Here is a 21,307-nt window from a genome sequence, read left to right on the forward strand (position 1 = left end):
TCTTGTCTGTTGGAGGCAAGTGTGAATGTTGCCATTGGCCAGCCTGATTAGCATTGAATAGCCTTGCAGCTTCAAAGCTTGGCTGCTTCCTGCCTGGGGGGGATCCTTCCTTGGGAGGTGTTACCTATTTATTTATCGTGTCAGGAGCAGACCAAACAGTTGTGTTGTATTTTTTAACAAACAAACATAACACAGTTTGCAAGCTTGGTAAATGTCCTTTGACCAGTATCTGTCCACTTGGAGTGCCTCTGGTGTTGCCGCAAGAAGGTCCTCCATTGTGCATGTGGCACAGCTCAGGTTGCATTGCAGCAGGTTATCAGTGTTTTGCTCTTCTCCACACTCGCATGTTGTGGATTCCGCTTTGTAGCCCCATTTCTTAAGGTTGGCTCTGCATCTCGTGGTGCCAGAGCGCAGTCTGTTCAGCGCCTTCCAAGTCGCCCAGTTTTCTGTGTGCCCAACGGGGAATCTCTCATTTGGTATCAGCCATTGATTGAGGTTCTGGGTTTGAGCCTGCCACTTTTGGACTCTTGCTTGCTGAGGTGTTCCAGCGAGTGTCTCTGTAGATCTTAGAAAACTATTTCTTGATTTAAGTCATTGGCATGCTGGCTGATACCCAAACAAGGGATGAGCTGGAGATATCACTGCCTTGGTCCTTTCACTATTGGCTGCTACTTCCCGGCGGATGTCAGGTGGTGCAATACTGGCTAAGCAGTGTAATTTCTCCAGTGGTGTAGGGTACAGACACCCCATGATAATGCAGCATGTCTCATTAAGAGCCACATCCACTGTTTTAGTGTGGTGAGATGTTTTCCACACTGGGCATGCGTACTCAGCAGCACAGTAACATAGCGCAAGGGCAGATGTCTTCACTGTGTCTGGTTGTGATCCCCAGGTTGTGCCAGTCAGTTTTCGTATGATATTGTTTCTAGAGCCCCCCTTTTGCTTAATATTCAGGCAGTGCTTCTTGTAGGTCAGAGCACGGTCCAGGGCAACTCCCAGGTATTTGGGTGTGCTGCAATGTTCCAGTGGGATTCCTTCCCAGGTCATCCTCAGGGCTCGGGATGCTTGTCTGTTCTTAAGGTCTGTGTTTCATGTCTCTGTTTCAGATGGGGTAGAGATCAGCTGGTAATAGGCAGTAAGAGCACCTAGAGCTTCGGAGAGCTTCTGTTCAACCATCTCAAAGCTCCCTGCTTGAGCAGTAATGGCACGATCATCAGCATAGATGAAACTCTATGGGGGACATGAGAGAAGCCTCCTCGCAGGATTGCAAGACATCCGAGCGTCCCCTGGGCAACGTCTTCATAGACGGCTGATTCTCTCACTCCAGGAGCGACCAGAAGATCACAGGTGTTAGCTGACCTTGGTTGTTTCCTGCCCGGAATTCCCGTGTTTTCTGGGCGTTGTTCTTTATTTACTGTCCTGGTATAGAGTTTTTAAATACTGGAATTCCACAAGCATCTGGACAATGTCAACAGAAAGAAGGAAAGCTTTTTTTCTTGTCAGCAGCGACTGGAGAAACTGCAAGTTGCTTCTGGTGTGAGAGAATTGGCCATCTTCAAGTATGTTGCCCAGGGAATGCCTGGATGTTTTGATGTTTTTATCATCCTTGTGGGAGGCTTCTCTCATGTCCCCACATGAGGAGCTGGAGCTGATAGAGGGAACTCATCCGCCTCTCCCCGGATTCGAACCTGCGACCTGTCGGTCTTCAGTCCTGCCGGCACAGGGGTTTAACCCACTGCGCCACCGGGGGCTCCGAAAGAAAGCATGAAAATGAACAAAACCTATTTTGTTGTTCATTTGTTCAGTCGCTTCCAACTCATGACCTAATGGACCAGCCCACGCCAGAGCTCCCTGTCGACCATCACCATCCCCAGCTCCTTCAAGGTCAAGCTACTCCCTTCAAGGATAGCATCCACCCATCTTGCCCTTGGTCGGCCCCTCTTCCTTTTTCCTTCCATTTTCCCCAGCATCATTGTCTTCTCCAAGCTTTCCTTTCTTCTCATGACGTGGCCAAAGTACTTCATCTTTGCCTCTAACATCCTTCCCTCTAATAAGCAGTCGGGCTTTATTTCCTGGAGGATGGACTGGTTAGATCTTCTCGCAGTCCAAGGCACTCTCAGAACTTTCCTCCAACACCACAGTTCAAAAGCATCTCTCTTCCTTCGCTCAGTCTTCCTTATGGTCCAGCTCTCACATCCGTAGGTGACTACAGGGAATACCATGGCTTTGACTAGGCGGATCTTTGTTGCCAGTCTGATGTCTCTACTCTTTACGATTTTATCAAGATTGGTCATTGCTTTCCACCCAAGAAGTAAGCGTCTTCTGATTTCCTGTTTACCAGTATTAAAATCCTGTTTACCAGTATTTTTTAAAAAAATCAGGACAGTAAAGAAAGACAAATACTCCAAAAACAGAATTCCAGAAAGGAAACAATCTGGGCCAACTGACCAATCAAGAGAGGAAGCAGACAGGCTTTGAAGCTGCAAGGCTATTCAATGCTAATGAAGTCGGCCAACTGCAAGATCCACACTTGCCTCAAGCAGGCAAGAGTTCTTTCTCCCACCCTGGATATTATTCCAGAGGTATATGAAACTCACTTTCCAACAGACCTCACAACCTCCGAGAATACCTGCTATAGATGTGGGTGAAACGTTAGGAGAGAATGCTTCTGGAAAATGGCCATACAGCCTGGAAAACTTGTGTTATTAAATACTCTGCTATGTGGGAGGAATTGCTCTTAAACATGCTGAGAAGGTATTCTCTGGCCAAAGGAGGTGCCTGGGACGCTCTCCCCCCACCCCCCAACACACGCACACACACGCAGCAGCAGGTTGTTCTGGGTTAGAAAAGACCTTTATTGTGTCATACAAAAGCAGGGAAGGAGGGAGGAGTATCCTTAAGAAGGGGCGAGGCGGCCCTGTGGTCCTCGTCTCAGTCGAATGTGATGCGGAAGCTGCGCTCCTGCTCTTTGCGGCGGCCGTCGCACACTTTGCTCACCTCCTCCACTTTTCGCTGCAGCAGCGCTGAAGGCAAAACACACAAAGGGGACGCATCAGTTGCATGCTGCTCTGGATAAGGGCTGGTGCAAGGGCACAGAGGAGGGACATTTTGGACTCTGGATGAAGGTGAAGCCCGCTGCCCCTTCTGCCCCCTTCCCAGAAGAGAGGCAGATCTAACCTACTGCTTCTGTAGCAGGCATGTGCAAACTTTGGCCCTCCAGGTGTTTTGGATTTCAACTCCCAGAATTCCTAACAGCCTCAGGCCCTTTCCTTTTCCCCCTCAGCCGCCCTACAGTTTTATGTTTGCACTAGCGCTTGTCTTACCCAACTAGTCTCAAATCTGCACATGCCCACTTTTCGGCTATTGGTTGTTTGTTGTTGTGTGGTTCATGTTTATGATATTCTATATTTTATTGGTTTTACTAGCTGTCCCCTGCCAAGCGTTGCTGTGGCCCAGTCTGTGTATATGTGTTGTGTGTGCACATATATTTGTGTATATATGTGTGTTTGCGTATAAATATGTGGTTTTGCAAATGCATTGCAATGTATTTTTGTTTTTTAAGTCTTTTGCTGTGTCTTTCAGTGTTTTTATGAGTGACGGTCACTTGTTGGCCTGGTAAGTGTATTGTGTCCAAATTTGCGGTCAATTTGTCCAGTAGTTTTTGAGTTATGTTAATTCCACAAACGAACATTACATTTTTATTTATATAGACTAGCTAACCCCTGCCATGCGTTGCTGTGGCCCAATCTATGTATATGTGTTTTTTGTGTCTATATGTGTATATATGTGTGTTTGTGTATAAATATTTGGTTTTGCCCATGTGTTGTAATGGTTTTTTTGTTTGTTTTTTGGCTTTTTAAGTATCTTCTGCTGTGTTTTTATGAGTGATGGTCACTCGTTGGCCTGATAAGTGTATTGTGTCCAAATTTGGTGTCAATTCATCCAGTGGTTTTTGAGTTACATTAATCCCACAAACAAACATTACATTTGTATTTATATAGATTGTTTTTATATGTTTTTAATTGTGTTACTCTATAACCTTTGTTTATATTGGGCTTGGTCCCTAGGTAAGCCACCTTGAGTCCCTTTGGGGAGAACGGGGCGGGATAAAAGAATAGTTATTATTATTTTACTGACACAAAAACACAGTATGACACAGCAAACGAGATACATATGCTGGATTTCATATCACAAAATCACAAGTCGAACACATCCCTTTTCCAGCATAGGTTGCATAAGGACTGATCATTCTTTCATTGCAGCCTTAAAGTACAGGAGTACTAAAGCAGGCTTTCGAAATAAAAGCAGTGCTCCCCCTTCTTGTTGTTTTGAAAGGACAAAAATAATTCAAAATTTGGGATCAGAGTTAATGAAACAGCAAACCGATTGTGTTGGCTCTGCCAATGTAATGAATGGATGTAAACAGAAACAGCATGGGAGATTATATTGGCATGAGGACTGCTATGACAGACCCTGTATTGTGGCTGTTTTATAGCCATAATGAATAACAGGACTTCTGGGATTTATACTGAATGTTTGCTGAACATGCTCTAGTCCTTAAATCTCTCCTTAACTGAGCCCAAACTTCTGGCTAAGTAGATGATTTACCGCTTATTTTTTATTATTATTATTATTATTATTATTATTATTATTATATTGAGCTCTACGGTTTCATACTAATCTGGCATTAGATTATGTGCAATAGTGATTAGGATGTGGAAGCATGGCTGTTTTGTTTCATATATAATAAATATAATATATAATATATATTTTATATTATAATATATAATATATATATTTATAATATTATAATATATATATTTATAATATATAATATAATGCATATAATAGAATATAATATATTGCATATATATATAATATTTATAATATAATGTAATACAATACAATACTACTAATAATACAATATTATAATTATATATATTTATATTACATGTAATATTACTAATAATATTACAATATAATGGTGTAGTATATACACACACATATATTATACTATGCTAATAATTTAATATAATGTATGTATATATATCTTGTAAGCCGCTCTGAGTCCCTTTCGGGGTGAGAAGGGAGGCATATAAATGCCGCAAATAAATAAATAATTCTACATAACATGTATTGGGGATGGCATTTAATTTTGTTATATAATGGCAATAAGAGTTATTCTATTCTATTCCATGCTATTGGTTCACAAGAAACAGTGCAGAGGGCTCCTACCTGAATTCTGATCGATCCACTGGAGTGAGTCCATGTGAGCATTGAGAATTTTGCAGATCTGCTGGAGCTGGCAGAGGGAGGAAGAGGAGAACAGAGGGTCACTTTGGGGGAAGAAGAAGAAGAAAGATGCCCAAGACGAGAGAAGGCCTGCAAAGCCTCAGCCCCCCAGCCCCAGTGGGGCCTGGCTTCACAAAAAACACAATACAATTAACAGCTAAAAATATACAAACCTTAAAATGGAATTACACAAGAACAGTATGAAAAACAAGCAGTTAAAAGCCTTAAACCCATTTTGTAGCTATCCAAGCCTACCCAGAACAGAGCGCTCACTCACTGGGTCACTGGTGTCAGCAGGGCCCCCCGAGGTGTTCAGGTGCTCAATGATGTCCTTCAGGTCTTGCGCCATGCGTTTCAGCTGGGCATCAATGTTCTCCGCCAGCTTGTACCTACAACCGCAGCAGGCAGTGACCGACAGAACAGGGACTCCCCTCTTCCCAGAAGCTGTGCCTTTTTGCAGAAATGGGGAGCAGATAGAGGCCTGCCTGTCCTGCTTTGAATGAGGAATGGAGTGCCCTATCCAATGGAGGGGCTGGGCAGAACAACCTCCAAGCCTGATCTCTCTCTATTCAGGAGTGTGAGCAGAACCCCACTACCATATATGGGCATGAGACCCACACATTTGGATACGGAGCTGTGTCCATCTGGGGAAGGACAGAGGCTCCCTCTGTGCCCGCTGGGCCCCGGCTTACGTCTTCTCCCGCTCCTCATCTGCATGCTGCAGGTAGATGGTCCCACTTTGCTCCTTCACAGACTCCTCCAGAGGGACCAACAAGTCCTCCAGCTCCTTTTGCTGGGACAGAATGAAATCCAGTTCTTGATCCAGCCTGGACCGTACGAAAGGAAGGAAGGAGTCAGCCACATCACACGGCACTTCACGCTCTGCTCGCTAATGAGCTGAAGCTCAACTTGAAGTGTCCTCTTTGTTTTTGGATGCTCTGCTTTATATTTAGGGTAGTTTTCACCTAACAGTGCCGACGTCCATCTCTCCCTCCCTCCCTGCCAGACAGACCCACAGCCAGCCAGCTCAACACTCCTCTCAAGCCTTCATTTCACACACCCCGGCAACTGACCTCTTCTGATCCAGCTTGACTTTCTCCACTTCTCTGTGCAAAGACGTTATCTGTAAGAGACACATGAAGGAATGGCTAGCCTGGCAATGGCAGCATCTCCTCAACAGGGAAGAGCAGAAAAAGAAAGTAAAAACTTGCAGAAGGGAGAATACTGCACAGAAGGACAGGAGAGTTGCTGAGAGCTAACTGCATTAAATCACTACTGACCGAGAGGTCATGAGTTCGAAGACAACCCGGGTTGGAGTGAGTTTCCGGCTATTTGTCTAGCTTGCTGTTGACCTATGCAGCCAAAAAACTAGTTGCATCTGTCAAGTAGGAAATTTAGGTACCACATTATGTGGGGAGGCTAATTTAACTAATTTACGATGCCATAAAAACTTCCAACAACATGCAGAAGAATGAGGAAGTACTCCATCGAAGGACTCAGTGTCACAATGGGCGGTGAAGCGGCAGCTCCCCCTGTGGCCAGAATCGAGCACACACAAATATGTATATGGACAAGCACACACATATCCACAATATGCATGTACACATATAAACATACCAATACACAAATATATATATACACACACATATATATGTATATGCATGCAAACGCAAATATATACACACACAAAACACATATACACAGACTGGGCCACAGCAACACGTGGCAGGGGAGGGCTAGTAAATAAATAAACAAACGTATATATGAATTGTAATCTGCCCTGAGTCCCCTGCCAAGTGAGAAGGGAGGAATATAAATACTATAAATAAATAAATAAATCAGGCAAAATACTCAAAGTACCTTTTCCCCATTCTCAATAAGGGTCCGGTCCCAGGCGTTGACTTGGGTGGCCTGCTGCAGGAAGTGCTTCTCCTGGTCCTCCAGCTCCAGGCTCCACTTGTTAATCAGGCTCTCCAGCTGAGCATAGGTCATAACAGGGGGAGCCCTAGAAGGTGAGAGGAAGTCCCATGAGAGGAGGCAGGGGCAAAGGGCAGCATCCTTGGACATAGTCAAGTCAGAGCCAGGCCTGCCTGGGGTGCCAAAGCATGGTCCACAACAGCCTTGACCCCTAGCATGTTGTTATTGTTTGTATCCTGCTTTTTCTCTCTAAAAATAGACTCAAAGCGGCTTACAATAAAACCAATACAATACAACTTAAATCCTAAAAATATACAAACCTTAAACACAGAATTAAAATAGAATGTCACAAGATCCTGCTGGACTTACACAACTGTGGTGGTGGCCACAGTGGACGTGGAGGCCACAGTAGCGGTTGGGGCCATTGGCTTTAGGTTCAACATGAATCCTGTACTGGGTGCAGAGGCTGTACCTGTTGGAGAGAAAATGCTCCTCCATCAGATGAGGATAGAAAGGGGCCTGGATGGTCAAGGATGACCCAAGAAGAAGAGTGCCAGAAGGCTGCCTGACCCGCTTTGGGCCGAACGGTGCCCCGATTTACCATCTCCTAGAGCGCCATTTCTCAGCCTGGGGGTCAGGACTTCTTGGTGGGGGGGTTGCAAGGGGGGTTTCAGTGGGGTTGCTAAAGACCATCAGAAAACATGTATGATTTGATGGTCTTAGGAACCCTTTTGCCAGCAACTACAACTCCCAAATGACAAAATCAATCCCCTTCCCAACCACATCAGTATTCAAATTTGGTACTTGTGCCAAATTTAGTCCAGATCCAGTCATTTCGGTTCACAGTGCTCTCTGAAGGTAGGTGAATTACATCTCTCCTAAATTTCTGTCAATCCCTCCCAATCCTTCAAGTAATTTCTGTTGGGCGTGGGGGTTCTGTGTGGGAAGTTTGACCCAATTCTATCAATGGTGGGGTTCAAGATGCTCTTAGATTGTAGATGAATTATAAATCTCAGCAACTACAACTCCAAAATGTCAAGATCTATTTCCCCAAACTCCACTAATGTTCACATTTTTGGTACTGGTTTGGTTCAGATCCATCATTGTTTAAGTCCACAGTGCTCTCTGGATGTGGGTGAACTACAACTCCAAAAGTCAAGGTCAATGCCCATCAAACCCTTCCAGTATTTTGTGTTGGTCATGGGAGTTCTGGGTGCCAAGATTGGTTCAATTCCATCATTGGTGGAGTTCAGAATGCTCTTTGGTTGTAGGTGAACTATAAATCCCAGCAACTACAACTCCCAAATAGAGCCCGCAGTGGCGCAGTGGGTTAAACCCCTGTGCCAGCAGGACTGAAGACCGACAGGTCGCAGGTTCGAATCCGGGGAGAGGCAGATGAGCTCCTTCTATCAGCTCCAGCTCCTCATGCGGGGACATAAGAGAAGCCTCCCACAAGGATGATAAAAACATCAAATCATCTGGGCGTCCCCTGGGCAACATCCTTGCAGACGGCCAATTCTCTCACACCAGAAGCGACTTGCAGTTTCTCAAGTCGCTCCTGACATGACAAAAAACAAACAAACTCCCAAATGTCAAGGTCTATTTTCCCCAAACTCCACCAGTGTTCACATTTGGGCATATTGAATATTTGTGCCAAAGTTGTCCCAGATCCATCATTGTTTGAGTCCACAGTGCATTCTCTGAATGTAGGTGAACTACAACTCCTAAACTCAAGGTCAATGCCCACCAAACCCTTCCAGTATTTTCTGTTGGTGATGGGAGTTTTGTGTGCCAAGTTTGGTTCAATTTCATTGTTGGTGGAGTTTAGAATGCTCTTTGATTGTAGGTTAACTATAAATCCCAGAAACTACAACTCCCAAATGACAAAATCAACCCCTCACAACCCCCAACAGTAATCAAATTTGGGTGCATTGGGTATTTGTGCCAAATGTGGTCCAGTGAATGAAAATGCATCCTGTATATCAGATATTTACATTTCAGTTCATAGCAGTAGCAAAATTACAGTTATGAAGTAGCATCAAAAATAATGTTATGGTTGGGGGTCACCACCACCCAACATGAGGAACTGTATTAAGGGGTTGTGGCATTAGAAAGGTTGAGAACCACTATCCTAGAGCCAAACCTGTGCCACCCACAGTATTCTCAGTCTAGGAATTACAACACTACTTCTGCTTCTGAAATAAAATCCATACTCCCAGATTTATGGGTTTTGCTGATCAGCTCTCTGGTAAGCCATTGTGAGCTACTTTCAGGGGAACTGGTGCAAAATTTAATGGGGATGGCAATAACCAGCGTGTGTGGGTGTGTACAGCATCCAAAACGCTTTGCTCAAGGGCTGGTGAAAGGAAGCACCCCTCCCTAACAGCCCACCTTGTCTCCCAGTCCTTACTAGTTATGCTGGGGGCAGTCGCTGCCGTTGTCGTTCCAGGAACCTTTAAGCCAAACCCCAAATCAAGAGTGGGGGCCGTTGTCCCAGCGGAAGAGGTGCCAACTGCAAAGAGAGTTAAGATTTGACTAAATTATGTGACACAGAGATTTCAAAAAGTCTGACATGTACTGAGATGCTTATGTTTAAGGCAGAGGAGCACTGTAGGCATGACGGTGAATCTTCTGAATGTCAGAGCTCTTCCACCCCACCTCCGGCCCAATTCTGGCCTGAAGGACCCAGGACCCAATGAGAACCAGCCCCCCCCCCCCATCACTTACGCAAGAGGCTAACTGGAGCAGAAGTCGTTGCTGCCTGGGAGGAGGCTGCGATGGAGGCAAACAGAGTGGGACCAGATGTGCCACCAGTAAGGGGATTCACAGTTGTGGTGGCAGTAGCTGTGGTGGCTGCTGTGGTACCTGTGAGGCAGAGGGCATATATTTAGGTGTCTTATTTTATTTTATTTATTTATTTACGACATATATATGCCGCCCTTCTCACCCCGAAGAGAACTCAGAGCAGCTTACAAGTAAAAAGTAAATACAATATATTATATTATTATCATAGCACAATATTAATATTATATACTAGCTGTCCCCTGTCATGCGTTGCCGTGGCCTAGTCTGTTGATCTGGAAAATAAAGTCATGAGAAAGTGTTGGTTTATAATAATATATGTAATTTATTTATGCTTGTGGGTAAACAGTATTTCTTGCTGTGTCTTTGTCAGTGTTGATGTGGAGATTATCTGGTTTGCCCAGCCTGGAACATGCAACATATAATTGTCCTTCTTTAAGGGTCTCTTTCAAATCTATACTATATCTGTGTGTGTGTGAATCATTATCTCTATCTATCTATCTATCTATCTATCTATCTATCTATCTATCTATATCTATGGCTGGATGGCTCTTTGTCAGGAGGACTTTGATTACGTTTTCTTGCCCTGACGAAGGGAGATGGATTGGATGGCCTTAAGTATTTTCTGTTGGTTATGGGGGTTCAGTGTGGGATTCTGTCGTTCGTGGGGTTCAGAATGCTCTTTGATTGTAGGTGAACTGTATATCCCAAAGACTACAACTCCCAAATGTCAAGGTCTATTTTCCCCAAACTCCATCTGTGTTCATATTTGGGTGTATTGAGTGCTTGTGCCAAGTTTAGTCCGGATCCATCATTGTTTGAGTCCACAGCGCTCTCTGGATGAAGGTGAACTACAACTCCCAAACTAAAGGTCAATGCCCACCAAACCCTTCCAATATTTTCTGCTGGTCATAGGAGTTCTGTGTGCCAAGTTTTGTTCAATTCCATCGTTGATGGAGTTCAGAATGCTCTTTGATTGTAGGTGAACTATAAATCCCAGCAACTACAACTCCCAAATGACAAAATCATAATTTTTTGAGTGAGACTTTTGTTGCCAAATTTCATGTCATTTCATTCATTGGTTCTTTTGCACAGAGCATTTATATATACATAGAATACATTGTACAATAATAATAATTATTATTATTATTTATATACTGCTCCATCTCCCCGAGGGGACTCAGAGCGGTTCCCAGGTAAAATCACAAAACATACAAAGTAAAAACAACATAACCATAAGATTAACAAAATATAAGCATAAAAATTGTCGCCATTATAACATTATACTGTAATGTTATTAGTAATATTACATTTAATATAAAATATATAATTATAATATTATTTTATTAGTAGTAGTAGTATATTGTATTACATTATAATATTATCAATCATTATTTTGGAGTCATCTCAGGAAACCACCCTGTCGGTCAGAACCCCCCCCCCCCCAGTCCAAAATGTGGAAGGATGGGTGTTTGGTATTGTAATTCTACATATATAATGTGATTGGGGATGGCCTTTAATTCCGTTATACAATGACAATAAAGTTATGTCAGAAATATTAAAAATTAACTAGGTATTTTTAATGACAAAAAATTTGAGTCAAGCACTGAAAGGGTTAAATGGATGCAATGACTCAGCAAAAGCTGCAGTTCAATATAAGCTTAGTAGCGCTCAGTCTGTGAGAGGTCTCTGTGGAAGAAGGGATTCAGTGTGTTAGAAGGCCTCAGTATGAAAAAGACCTCAGTGTTAGTTCACCTCAGTCTGAGAGAGCCCTCACTGTGAGAAGACCTCAGTGGGAGAAAGGCCTCAGTGTGAGGTAGGCCTCAAAATGAATAGGCTTAGTGTGAGAAGCTCCGGCGAGAGGAGGCCCCAGGTTGAAGGCCTTGTGTGTAAAGCTCATGTGTGAAACTCCAGTGAAGGCTGCTACTGTGTAAAGCTCTCGTGTAGGTGCAGTGTGAGAAGAGGCCCTGTGAGAGCGAAGCTGTTTATCTGCATGAGAATGCAGCGTGGAAGCAAAGAAGGAAGTGTAAAGAACTTTATTGTGTTGTTCTTGTAAATAGTGCGACCATATTATTTTACTACAAAGAAAAGCCACCTATGGAAGAGATAACATTGGCCTGTGTGTTTTTGTTCTTATTATCATGTTTGGCTACTATGTATGACTATGTGTTAATTGTGTTATGTGTTAAATGTTTTGATACGGCCAATAGGCCAATCAATAAAACATATCTATCTATCTATCTATCTATCTATCTATGTTTGGCTACTGGTGCTGGGTCATGCTGCTGTTAATAATAATAAATTTTATTTATACCCATTTGGGTATCAGCCAGCACGTCAACGATTTAAATCTAGAAATAGTTTTCTAAGATCTACAGAGACACTTGCTGGAACACCTCAGCAAGCGAGAGTCCAAAAGTGCCAGGCTCAAACCCAGAACCTCAATTAATGGCTGATACCAAATGAGAGACTCCCCCCTGGGCACACAGAGGACTGGGCAACTTAGAAGGCGCTGAACAGATTGTGCTCTGGCACCACAAGATGCAGAGCCAACCTCAAGAAATGGGGCTACAAAGTGGAATCCTCGACATGCGAGTGTGGAGAGGAGCAAACCACAGACCACCTGCTGCAATGCAACCTGAGCCCTGCTACATGCACAATGGAGGACCTTCTAGCAGCAACACCAGAAGCACTCCAAGTGGCCAGCTACTGGTCAAAGGATATTTAATCAACTACCAAACTCACAAATTTTGTATTTTGTCTGTTTGTTTGCTTTGTTCTGTTAGAAATGTAATATAATTGACTGGTTGCCCTGACACGACAAATAAATACCATCTCCCCAATGGGGACTCGGAGCGGCTTACATGGGGCCAAGCCCGGACAACATATTACAACAAAATAAAACCAGAGCATAAACAATAAACATCATCAAATTACATCAAGAAAAAAGAAAATATATATAAACACAGTCATAAATTAACACTCTAATAAGCACAATAACAATGGGTGGGCCACATGTTAATAAGTTTCTCTGCTGTACATTTATGGAGAGGGCCCACTTGCCCAAGTTATTCTATTATCCATCCACAAGCCCAACCTACCTCCAAGCTTAGCTCCAAAAGACAGAGTTGGCGCCTGAGCGATGGATCCTGTGGAGGCAGCAGGGGCAGCGGAGGAGGTCAGCAAGCCAAACCCAGAGCCTGGAAGGAAAAATTAATTAGCCAGGGATGGCTCCCCCAGCCTGCCGCCTTTCTCCTCTTTCCACAACAGGAGGGCCCCCTCTAGCTGGACTTCCCCAAGGAAAGTGGCCTCCCACCTGTGGATTGGGTCCCAAGGCTGAAGACTGTCGCAGGCTGGGATGCGGCTGCTGTGGGGGCAGCGCTGCTGGCTGGTGCTAATCCAAATGTTATCCCGGTAGCTGGTGTCGGCTGCACCGCATTTGCTGTCGAGCCAAGGCTGAACCCAGTGGCCGTTGGCTGAGTGGTGCCCATGCTGCTGAAGCTGAACCCTCCTCCTCCTCCTCCTCCTCCTGCTGCTGCTGCGGTGGTGGCCTGGCTACCAGTGGAGGAGCCAAAAACAAAGCCTGAGGGAGGGGCCGGCTGGGTGGCTGGGGCACTGCTTGGGATAGAGCTGGCCAGCCCACCACTGCTGCCGCTGCTGATGCCAAAGCCTCCCATGATGCCAGTTGCCTGTGTTGTGCCCAGGTTCAGTTTGGGAGCATTTCCCCTGAAGAAAAAGAAAAAGACCGCGGGATAATATTCAATAAAGATAATAATAATAATAATAATAATAATAATAATAATAATAATAATAATAATAATCCTTTATTTATACCCCGCTACCATCTCCCAAAGCAAAGCCTAGAGAAGACCATTATGCCGGGGAAAGTGGAAGGCAAAAGGAAGAGGGGCCAACCAAGGGCAAGATGGATGGATGGCATCCTTGAAGTGACTGGACTGACCTTGAAGGAGCTGGGGGTGGTGACGGCCGACAGGGAGCTCTGGCGTGGGCTGGTCCATGAGGTCACGAAGAGTCGGAGACGACTGAACGAATGAACAACAACAACCATCTCCCAAAGGACTCGGTGCGGCTTACAATAGGCCGAGGCCCAATACAACAATAAAAGATAACAACAATACAGCAGTAAATAAAAATCAAACAGTAAACATTAACAATAAACACGACACAATTAAAACCAATGTCAGGGCCAGATGTAATGGTTAAATTTTTTAAAAAGCTGGGCATGACCAGGTAAAATGTATAGGTATTTTGGCGAATAGGTAGGGCATGCGGACAGACCTAAATTTCCAGTAAAGTGCATTTGGGACAAAGTGCTTGCGGTTTCCTATTCTGGGAAGGCACACTGAAACAGCCACATTTTCAAGCTCCTCCTAAAGACTGCCAACGTCGGGGCCTGCCTGATATCCTTGGGGAGTGAGTTCCAGAGTCGAGGGGCCACCACAGAGAAGTCCCTGTCCCTTGTCCCCACCAATTGCGCTTGCGATGCAGATGGGATCGCGAGCAGGGCCTCCCCGATCGAAGAGATCGCGTGGGTTTGTACACCAAAATGCGGTCACGTAGGTAGGCGGGTCCCAAACCGTTTAGGGCTTTGTAGGTAAGCACCTGCACCTTGTATTGGGACCGGAAAATGAACGGCAGCCAGTGGAGCTCCTTAAACAGAAGGGTTGACCTCTCCCTGTAAGGAGCACCAGTTAACAGTCTGGCTGCCACCCGTTGAACCAGTTGGAATTTCCGGGCCATTTTCAAGGGCAGCCCCACGTAGAGTGCATTACAGTAGTCTAATCTGGAGGTGACGAAGGCATGGAACACTCTGGCCAGATATGACTATTGAACTTAACATTTAGTGACCATATTACTCTTTGATATGGGGGATACATGAATTCTTTGGTATTTTAGGTAATACTTGTAATTGTAACTGATATGAAGAAATAGATGTATTAATAATAACTTCATACACTGACAATTGTCTCTTCTCCCGCTCTTCAACTTCCTTCCTCCCTTTAATAATAATATAATAATAACACTTTATTTATATTCTCCCTTTTTCACCCCGAAGGGGACTCGGGGCGGATCACAGTACACATACACGGCAAACATTCAATGCTGCTTTGTATAGATCAGAGGTCCTCAAACTAAGGCCTGGGGGCCAGATACAGCCCTCCAAGGTCATTTACCCGGCCCTCGCTCAGGGTCAACCTAAGTCTGAAATGACTTGAAAGCACACAACAACATTAACAACCCTATCTCATCAGCCAAAAGCAGGTACACACTTCCCATTGAAATACTAATAAGTTTATATTTGTTAAAATTGTTCTTCATTTTAATTATTGTATTGTTTTAAAGTGGTTTTTGGACTACAAAAACCACTTTAAAACAATACAATAATGCAGTGTGCACAGGAATTCATTCATGCTTTTTGCAAATTATAATCTGGCCCTCCAACAATTTGAGGGACTGTGACCTGGCCCTCTGTTTAAAAAGTTTGAGGACCCCTGGTGTAGACAATACACAGACAGACAGAACAGAAGGCAGTGCATGAAAGGTTGGGCTCAAGTCCAGGGGGTGCTGCTGCTCTTTCCTCTATGAAGAAGAGCCGTCAGGACTTCCTCCTTCCTTTTGGTCGCCCAGCATTTTCTGATCTTCTTTCTTTATGGTGTCGTAAAACACCTCCTCCCCCCCCCCCCCTATTTAGTGGTCCCTAATTCCTCTAATCACAGCTAAAGCTGTTTTTGAATTGCTTAGGTAAACAATGAGCTAGGCTGACAGTTGGCAGCTCACGCCAACCCGTGGCTTCGAACTTGCAACCTTTTGGTTGATAGATCTTATAATTGCTGATGATTTACCAGCTGTGCTAAATCTCTGGGTTTCCCTTGGTAAAGGTTTCCCCTGACGTTAAGGCCCATATGATCTCTTCCAACTCTATGATTTTATTCTACGATTTCCTGACAGACAGGGGCCTCACCCCAAGGCGAAGATGCTTCCGGCAGGAGTGGCCGCAGGAGGAGCAGGAGCAGCAGCAGGGGTCCCGAAGCTGAAGGTCTGGGCTGGGGTGGAGGAGGAGGTGGCTGCGGGGGCGAAGGAGAAGAGGCCGGCTGGCTGGGTGCCTGCTGCGGGAGCCGGGTTCCCAAAGCTGAAGGCCCCTCCTGCCCCTGTTGTTCCAGAGGTGGCCGAAGAGAAGGAGAAGCCCCCTGGGGGGGGCCCCACTGCTGGGCACCGTCTTGGGAGTCCCGAAAATGAACCCACCCCCTCCAGAGGAGGAGGAGCCAGGGGCCCCTGGGGTCGCAAAGTTGAACTGGTTCATGCCGAAGGAAGAAACAGACGCTGCCACCGGGCCTGGAAAGGAAGGGAAAGGATGAAGGCAGCCCCCAAGATTCACAGCAACACTCCCTCCCACCCAAACCCCACACAGCAGACTCTCACTTAACTGGAACCTTCAAGCAACCAGAAAAACATCAAAGAAAAAACACAGTGCTACCTTTGCAAAGTATACATAATACAGTGAAAGTAACACAGGTGTCCATAAAAGTCTCTTTACCATATCAATTGGAGCCCCCAGTGGTGCAGTGGGTTAAACCCTTGTGCCAGCAAGACTGCTGACTAAAAAGTCAGCAGTTCAAATCTGAGGAGCATGGTGAGCTCCTGTCTGTCAGTGCCTGCTTCTCATGCAGGGACGTAAGAGAAACCTCCCACAGGATGGTAAAACATCCGGGCATCCCTTGGACAACATCCTTGCAGATGGCCAATTCCCTCACACCAGAAGCGACTTGCGTTTCTCAAGTCGCTCTTGACACACACAAAAACCAACATTTCACTCATTTATTTATTTATTTATTTGCGGCATTTATATGCCACCCTTCTCACCCTGATGGGGACTCAGAGCAGCTTACAAATAAAAAGTAAATACAATATATTATTATTATCATAGCACAATATTAATATTATATATTACATTGTACTATAACATTATACTGTAATATTATTAGTAATATTACATTTAATATAAAATATTTAATTATAATATCATTTTATTATTAGTAGTAGTAGTAGTATATTGTATTACATTATAATATTATAAATATTATATTATATTATATTATATTATATTATATTATATTATATTATATTATATTATATTATATGCACAGTGCAGGAGACAAGATGGAACTGCCTTCCTGGCCCCTCTCTTCATTCTGATCTCAGAGTAGCAGTTGGTGCTGGGGGGCTCCCAACTGATGATATTACTTATAATTATTATTATTAACTTTATTTGTACCCCACTAGCATCTCCCGAAGGACTCGATGCGGCTTACAAAGGCCAAGGCCTCAAAACATAGCATAGCAAATACACAACTCAAAGCAAATCAAAACAATTAAAGCAATATCAAAAACAACAGAGCAATAAAACAATACATCAAAACACAATAAAACTGGGGCCGGGCCAAAAGTAATGGGTACAGATTAAAAGTGCTGATGTGACAGGTGGCTTGTCAGATTTTAAAATAAGTGCAGTGTGCAAGCACTGCACTTATAATCACTTCACAATTACTTATCGTGTCAAAAGCAAATTGTGGAGAGAGTTATAATGTATAAAATACCACAATGTTAAAAACGTGGCATTGTACTAAATTTCCTTTGACTAGAAGCTGACCACTTGGAGTGCCTTTATATATTTATTATACTTATTTACGGCATTTATATGCCGCCCCCTCCCCCCGAAAGGGACTCAGAGCGTCTTACAATATATATTTTCATACAATATATTATATTATTAGCATAGTACAATATCAGTATTATATATTACTATATTGCACTATACCATTATATTGTAATATTAGTAGTAATATTACATGTAATGTAAATATATAATTCTAATTATAATATTGTATTATTATTACTAGTATTGTATTGTATTACATTATAATATTACAAATATTATATGTATATACAATATGCTATATTATATTTTGGTGTTGCTGTCGTCCATTGTGCATGTGGTGGGGCTCAGACTGCATTGTTGTCAGTGGTCTGTGGTCTGCTCCTCTCTACACTCGCATGTCGTGGACTCCACTTGATACTCCCATTTCTTTTAAGTTCCATTAAGTACATGTCTGCTTTAAAGGGGATTATATGAGTCTGCACTGCCAGATAATCTGGGATAAGCAGGAAGCCTGGGCTCAGATCCTGGAAAATAGGGCCTGTATGGAAGCCTAAACAGGGGGTGGACTAGATGGCCCACGTGGTCTCTCTCTCCAACTCTATTATTCAATTATTCTAAGTTTGGTTTGTCCACATTGTCTTTTAACTCCTGTATCTTAATATGTATATCAAGTCAAGAAGGCTTTAAGGTGTAGCGTATTATGGTTCAGGTCCAGGCTATTAACTAATCGTATCTCCACATGTGAACCAACACAGGCACTGTGGTCCCAACTGTTTCAAGCACAACTTGGTGTGGATGAGAGAGAGGACCTTCTCCATGACCACACCCTCCCTCTGGAACTCCCTCTCACTCCTCTCCTTTAAGAAGCAATTAAAAACATACTTTTACACATTGTCCTTTGGAGAGGAAGATGATTAGCTTTTATTGCTTTTATCATGCCTCACGATGCTGACAAAGATTATATTACCTTATTAGAGAGCCATGTTCTCAAATGTATCTATTTTTATATTTTTATACCTATTTTATCAGACTATTGTGTTATCTATGAGGTTGATCGACTACATGTTTTGATCTAGATTGTTTTATTGGCTTATTTTTAAACTGTTTGTTTCTGTTTTATCTCTATTTCTATCACTGCACATGGCATTGAACGTTTGCCATCTTTGTCTTTGGAAGATGAGTAGAGTCCCCTCGGGGAGAAAGGGCAGGTTAAAAATAAAGTATTATTATTGTGTTGTCGAAGGCTTTCATGGCTGGAATCAATGGGTTACTATGGGTTTCTTGGGCTGTATGGCCATGTTCCTGAAGCATTCTCTCCTGATGTTTCACCCACATCTATGGCAGGCATCCTCAGAGGTTGAGGTGTCTGTTGGAAACCTGGCAAGTGCAGATTATATATCTGTGGAATGTCCAGGGTGGGAGAAAGAACTCTGGGTCCCCAAAAGGCCTGATGGCCAAGGTGCTGAACCCACTGGAGAAACTGGGATCAGCCCAGTTTCTCCAATACCAAGTTCCCACAAAGTAAACCCAAAGTTGATGTGCAGCTCATGGATGGCCCCCTTCTGTTGGAGAGAGAGCTACCTTTGCAAGCTGAACCCTCTGGTGGTTGTTGCTGAGAGCTGACTTCCTGTTTCCATGTTTGTTTACACCCTCCTCTTCCTGGGCCCTGAATACACTCCTGTTATTCTCTCTGTGTCTGCACAGTGTTTGGCCCACTTGACCTTTCCTTTCTGACAATTTGCCATTGAGGAAATAGGATGGGAAAGTGGCAGTACTTCGTGCCTCCTTGGAACTGTGGAGAAATCTATTTCTCTTTCACTTACCTTAAGAAGCTGAACCTGAGTGAGATTATGCATAAACTGTGAGCAAACAGCTTTTAAAACTGGGTTGCTGTGAGTTTTCTGGGCTGTATGGCCATATTCCAGAAGCATTTTCTCCTGATGTTTCACCCACATCTATGGCAGGCATCCTCAGATATTGACAAGCTGGAATGTGTCCAGAGGAGGGCAACTAAAATGTTCAAGTGTCTGGAGAACAAGCCCTATGAGGAGCAGCTTAAAGAGTTTTGCATGTTTAGCCTGAAGAAGAGAAGGCTTAGAGGAGACATGATAGCCATGTATAAATACGCAAGAGGAAGTCATAGGGAGGAGGGAGCAAGCTTGTTTTCTGCTGCCCTGGAGACTAGGATGCGGAACAATGGCTTCAAACTACAAGAAAGGAGATTCCATCTGAACATTAGGAAGAACTTCCTGACTGTGAGAGCTGTTCAGCAGTGGAACTCTCTGCCCTGGAGTGTGGTAGAGGCTCCTTCCTTGGAAGCTTTTAAACAGAGGCTGGATGGTCATCTGTCGGGGGTGCTTTGAATGCAATTTTCCTGCTTCTTGGGAGAATGGGATTGGACTGGATGGCCCATGAGGTCTCTTCCAACTCTAGGATTCTAAGGTCTGTTGGAACTAGGAAAATGGGGTTATCTGTGGAATAATGTCCAGGGTGGGAGAAAGAACTCTTGTCTGTTTAAGACAAGTGTGCATGTTGCAACTGGCCAGCCTGATTAGCACTGAATGGCCTTGCAGTTTCAAAGCCTGGTTGCTTCCTGCTTGGGGGATCCTTTGTTGGGAGGTGTTAGCTGGCCCCGATTGATCCTGACTGTGAGAGCCATTCAGCAGTGGAACTCTCTGCCCTGGAGTGTGGCGGAGGCTCCTTCTTTGGAAGCTTTTAACTAGAGGCTGGATGGCCATCTCTCAGGGGTGATTTGAATGAAATTTTCCTGCTTCTTGGCAGGGAGTTGGACTGGATGGCCCATGAGGTCTCTTCCAACTCTTTAATTCTGTTATTCCTGTCTGGAATTCCTGTTTTCAGGGTGCTGTTCTTTATTTACTGTCCTGATTTTAGAACTTTTTCAATACTGGTAGCCAGATTTTGTTCATTTTCATGATTCCTTCCTTTCTGTTGAAACTGTCCACATGAATTTGGATTTCTATGGCTTCTCTATATATTCTGATATGGTAGTTAGTAGAGTGTTCCAGCATTTCTGTGTTCTCAAATAATATGCTGTGTCCAGGTTGGTTCATCAGGTGCTCTGCTATGGCTGACTTCTCTGGTTGAATTAGTCTGAATTAATAATAATAATATGGGCATGGCCGGGTAAAATGTATAGGTATTTTGGCGAATAGGTAGGGCATGCGGACAGACCTAAATCTCCAGTAAAGTGGATTTGGGACAAAGTGCTTGTGGTTTCCTATTCTGGAAAGGCACACTGGAACAACCACGTTTTCAAGCTCCTCCTAAAGACTGCTAACATCAGGGCCTGCCTGATATCCTTGGGGAGTGAGTTCCAGAGTCGAGGGGCCACCACAGAGAAGTCCCTGTCCCTTGTCCCCACCAATTAGTATTATTATATACCACGGGGTATAGAACTAGGCCTCTTTTTAAGAACCACTCTCAAGCAAAGAGAGGCTACATTTTTCCGGCATCATCCCGCGGGCCAGGGGATGATGGGAGTGGCGATGCGTCAAAAAGGCCCCGCCGGGTCCAGACTCACCTGCGATGCTTCTCTCTTCCTTCGCGCGAATCTGTGACGCACTCCTTCCGCGCCTACGCGCTGAGAGTGGGCGGGGC

General features: G+C 44.1%; 1 protein-coding gene across 1 annotated transcript; it reads right to left on the minus strand.

Moving 5' to 3' along the window:
• Positions 1 to 2,831: 2,831 nt before the first annotated feature.
• On the minus strand, positions 2,832 to 21,282 carry LOC132762918 (nuclear pore glycoprotein p62). Its single transcript, XM_060756166.2, is given in 14 exon segments — positions 2,832 to 3,023; positions 5,236 to 5,302; positions 5,570 to 5,681; positions 5,985 to 6,119; positions 6,366 to 6,415; positions 7,153 to 7,297; positions 7,579 to 7,681; positions 9,620 to 9,721; positions 9,937 to 10,074; positions 13,113 to 13,211; positions 13,328 to 13,737; positions 15,995 to 16,224; positions 16,226 to 16,365; positions 21,231 to 21,282. Coding segments are annotated over 13 exon segments (1,791 nt in total). The 5' UTR covers positions 16,334 to 16,365; positions 21,231 to 21,282; the 3' UTR covers positions 2,832 to 2,931.
• Positions 21,283 to 21,307: the final 25 nt, after the last annotated feature.

The sequence above is a fragment of the Anolis sagrei genome, chromosome 10 (genome assembly GCF_037176765.1).
Source record: "Anolis sagrei isolate rAnoSag1 chromosome 10, rAnoSag1.mat, whole genome shotgun sequence".
Lineage (NCBI taxonomy): Eukaryota > Metazoa > Chordata > Lepidosauria > Squamata > Dactyloidae > Anolis > Anolis sagrei.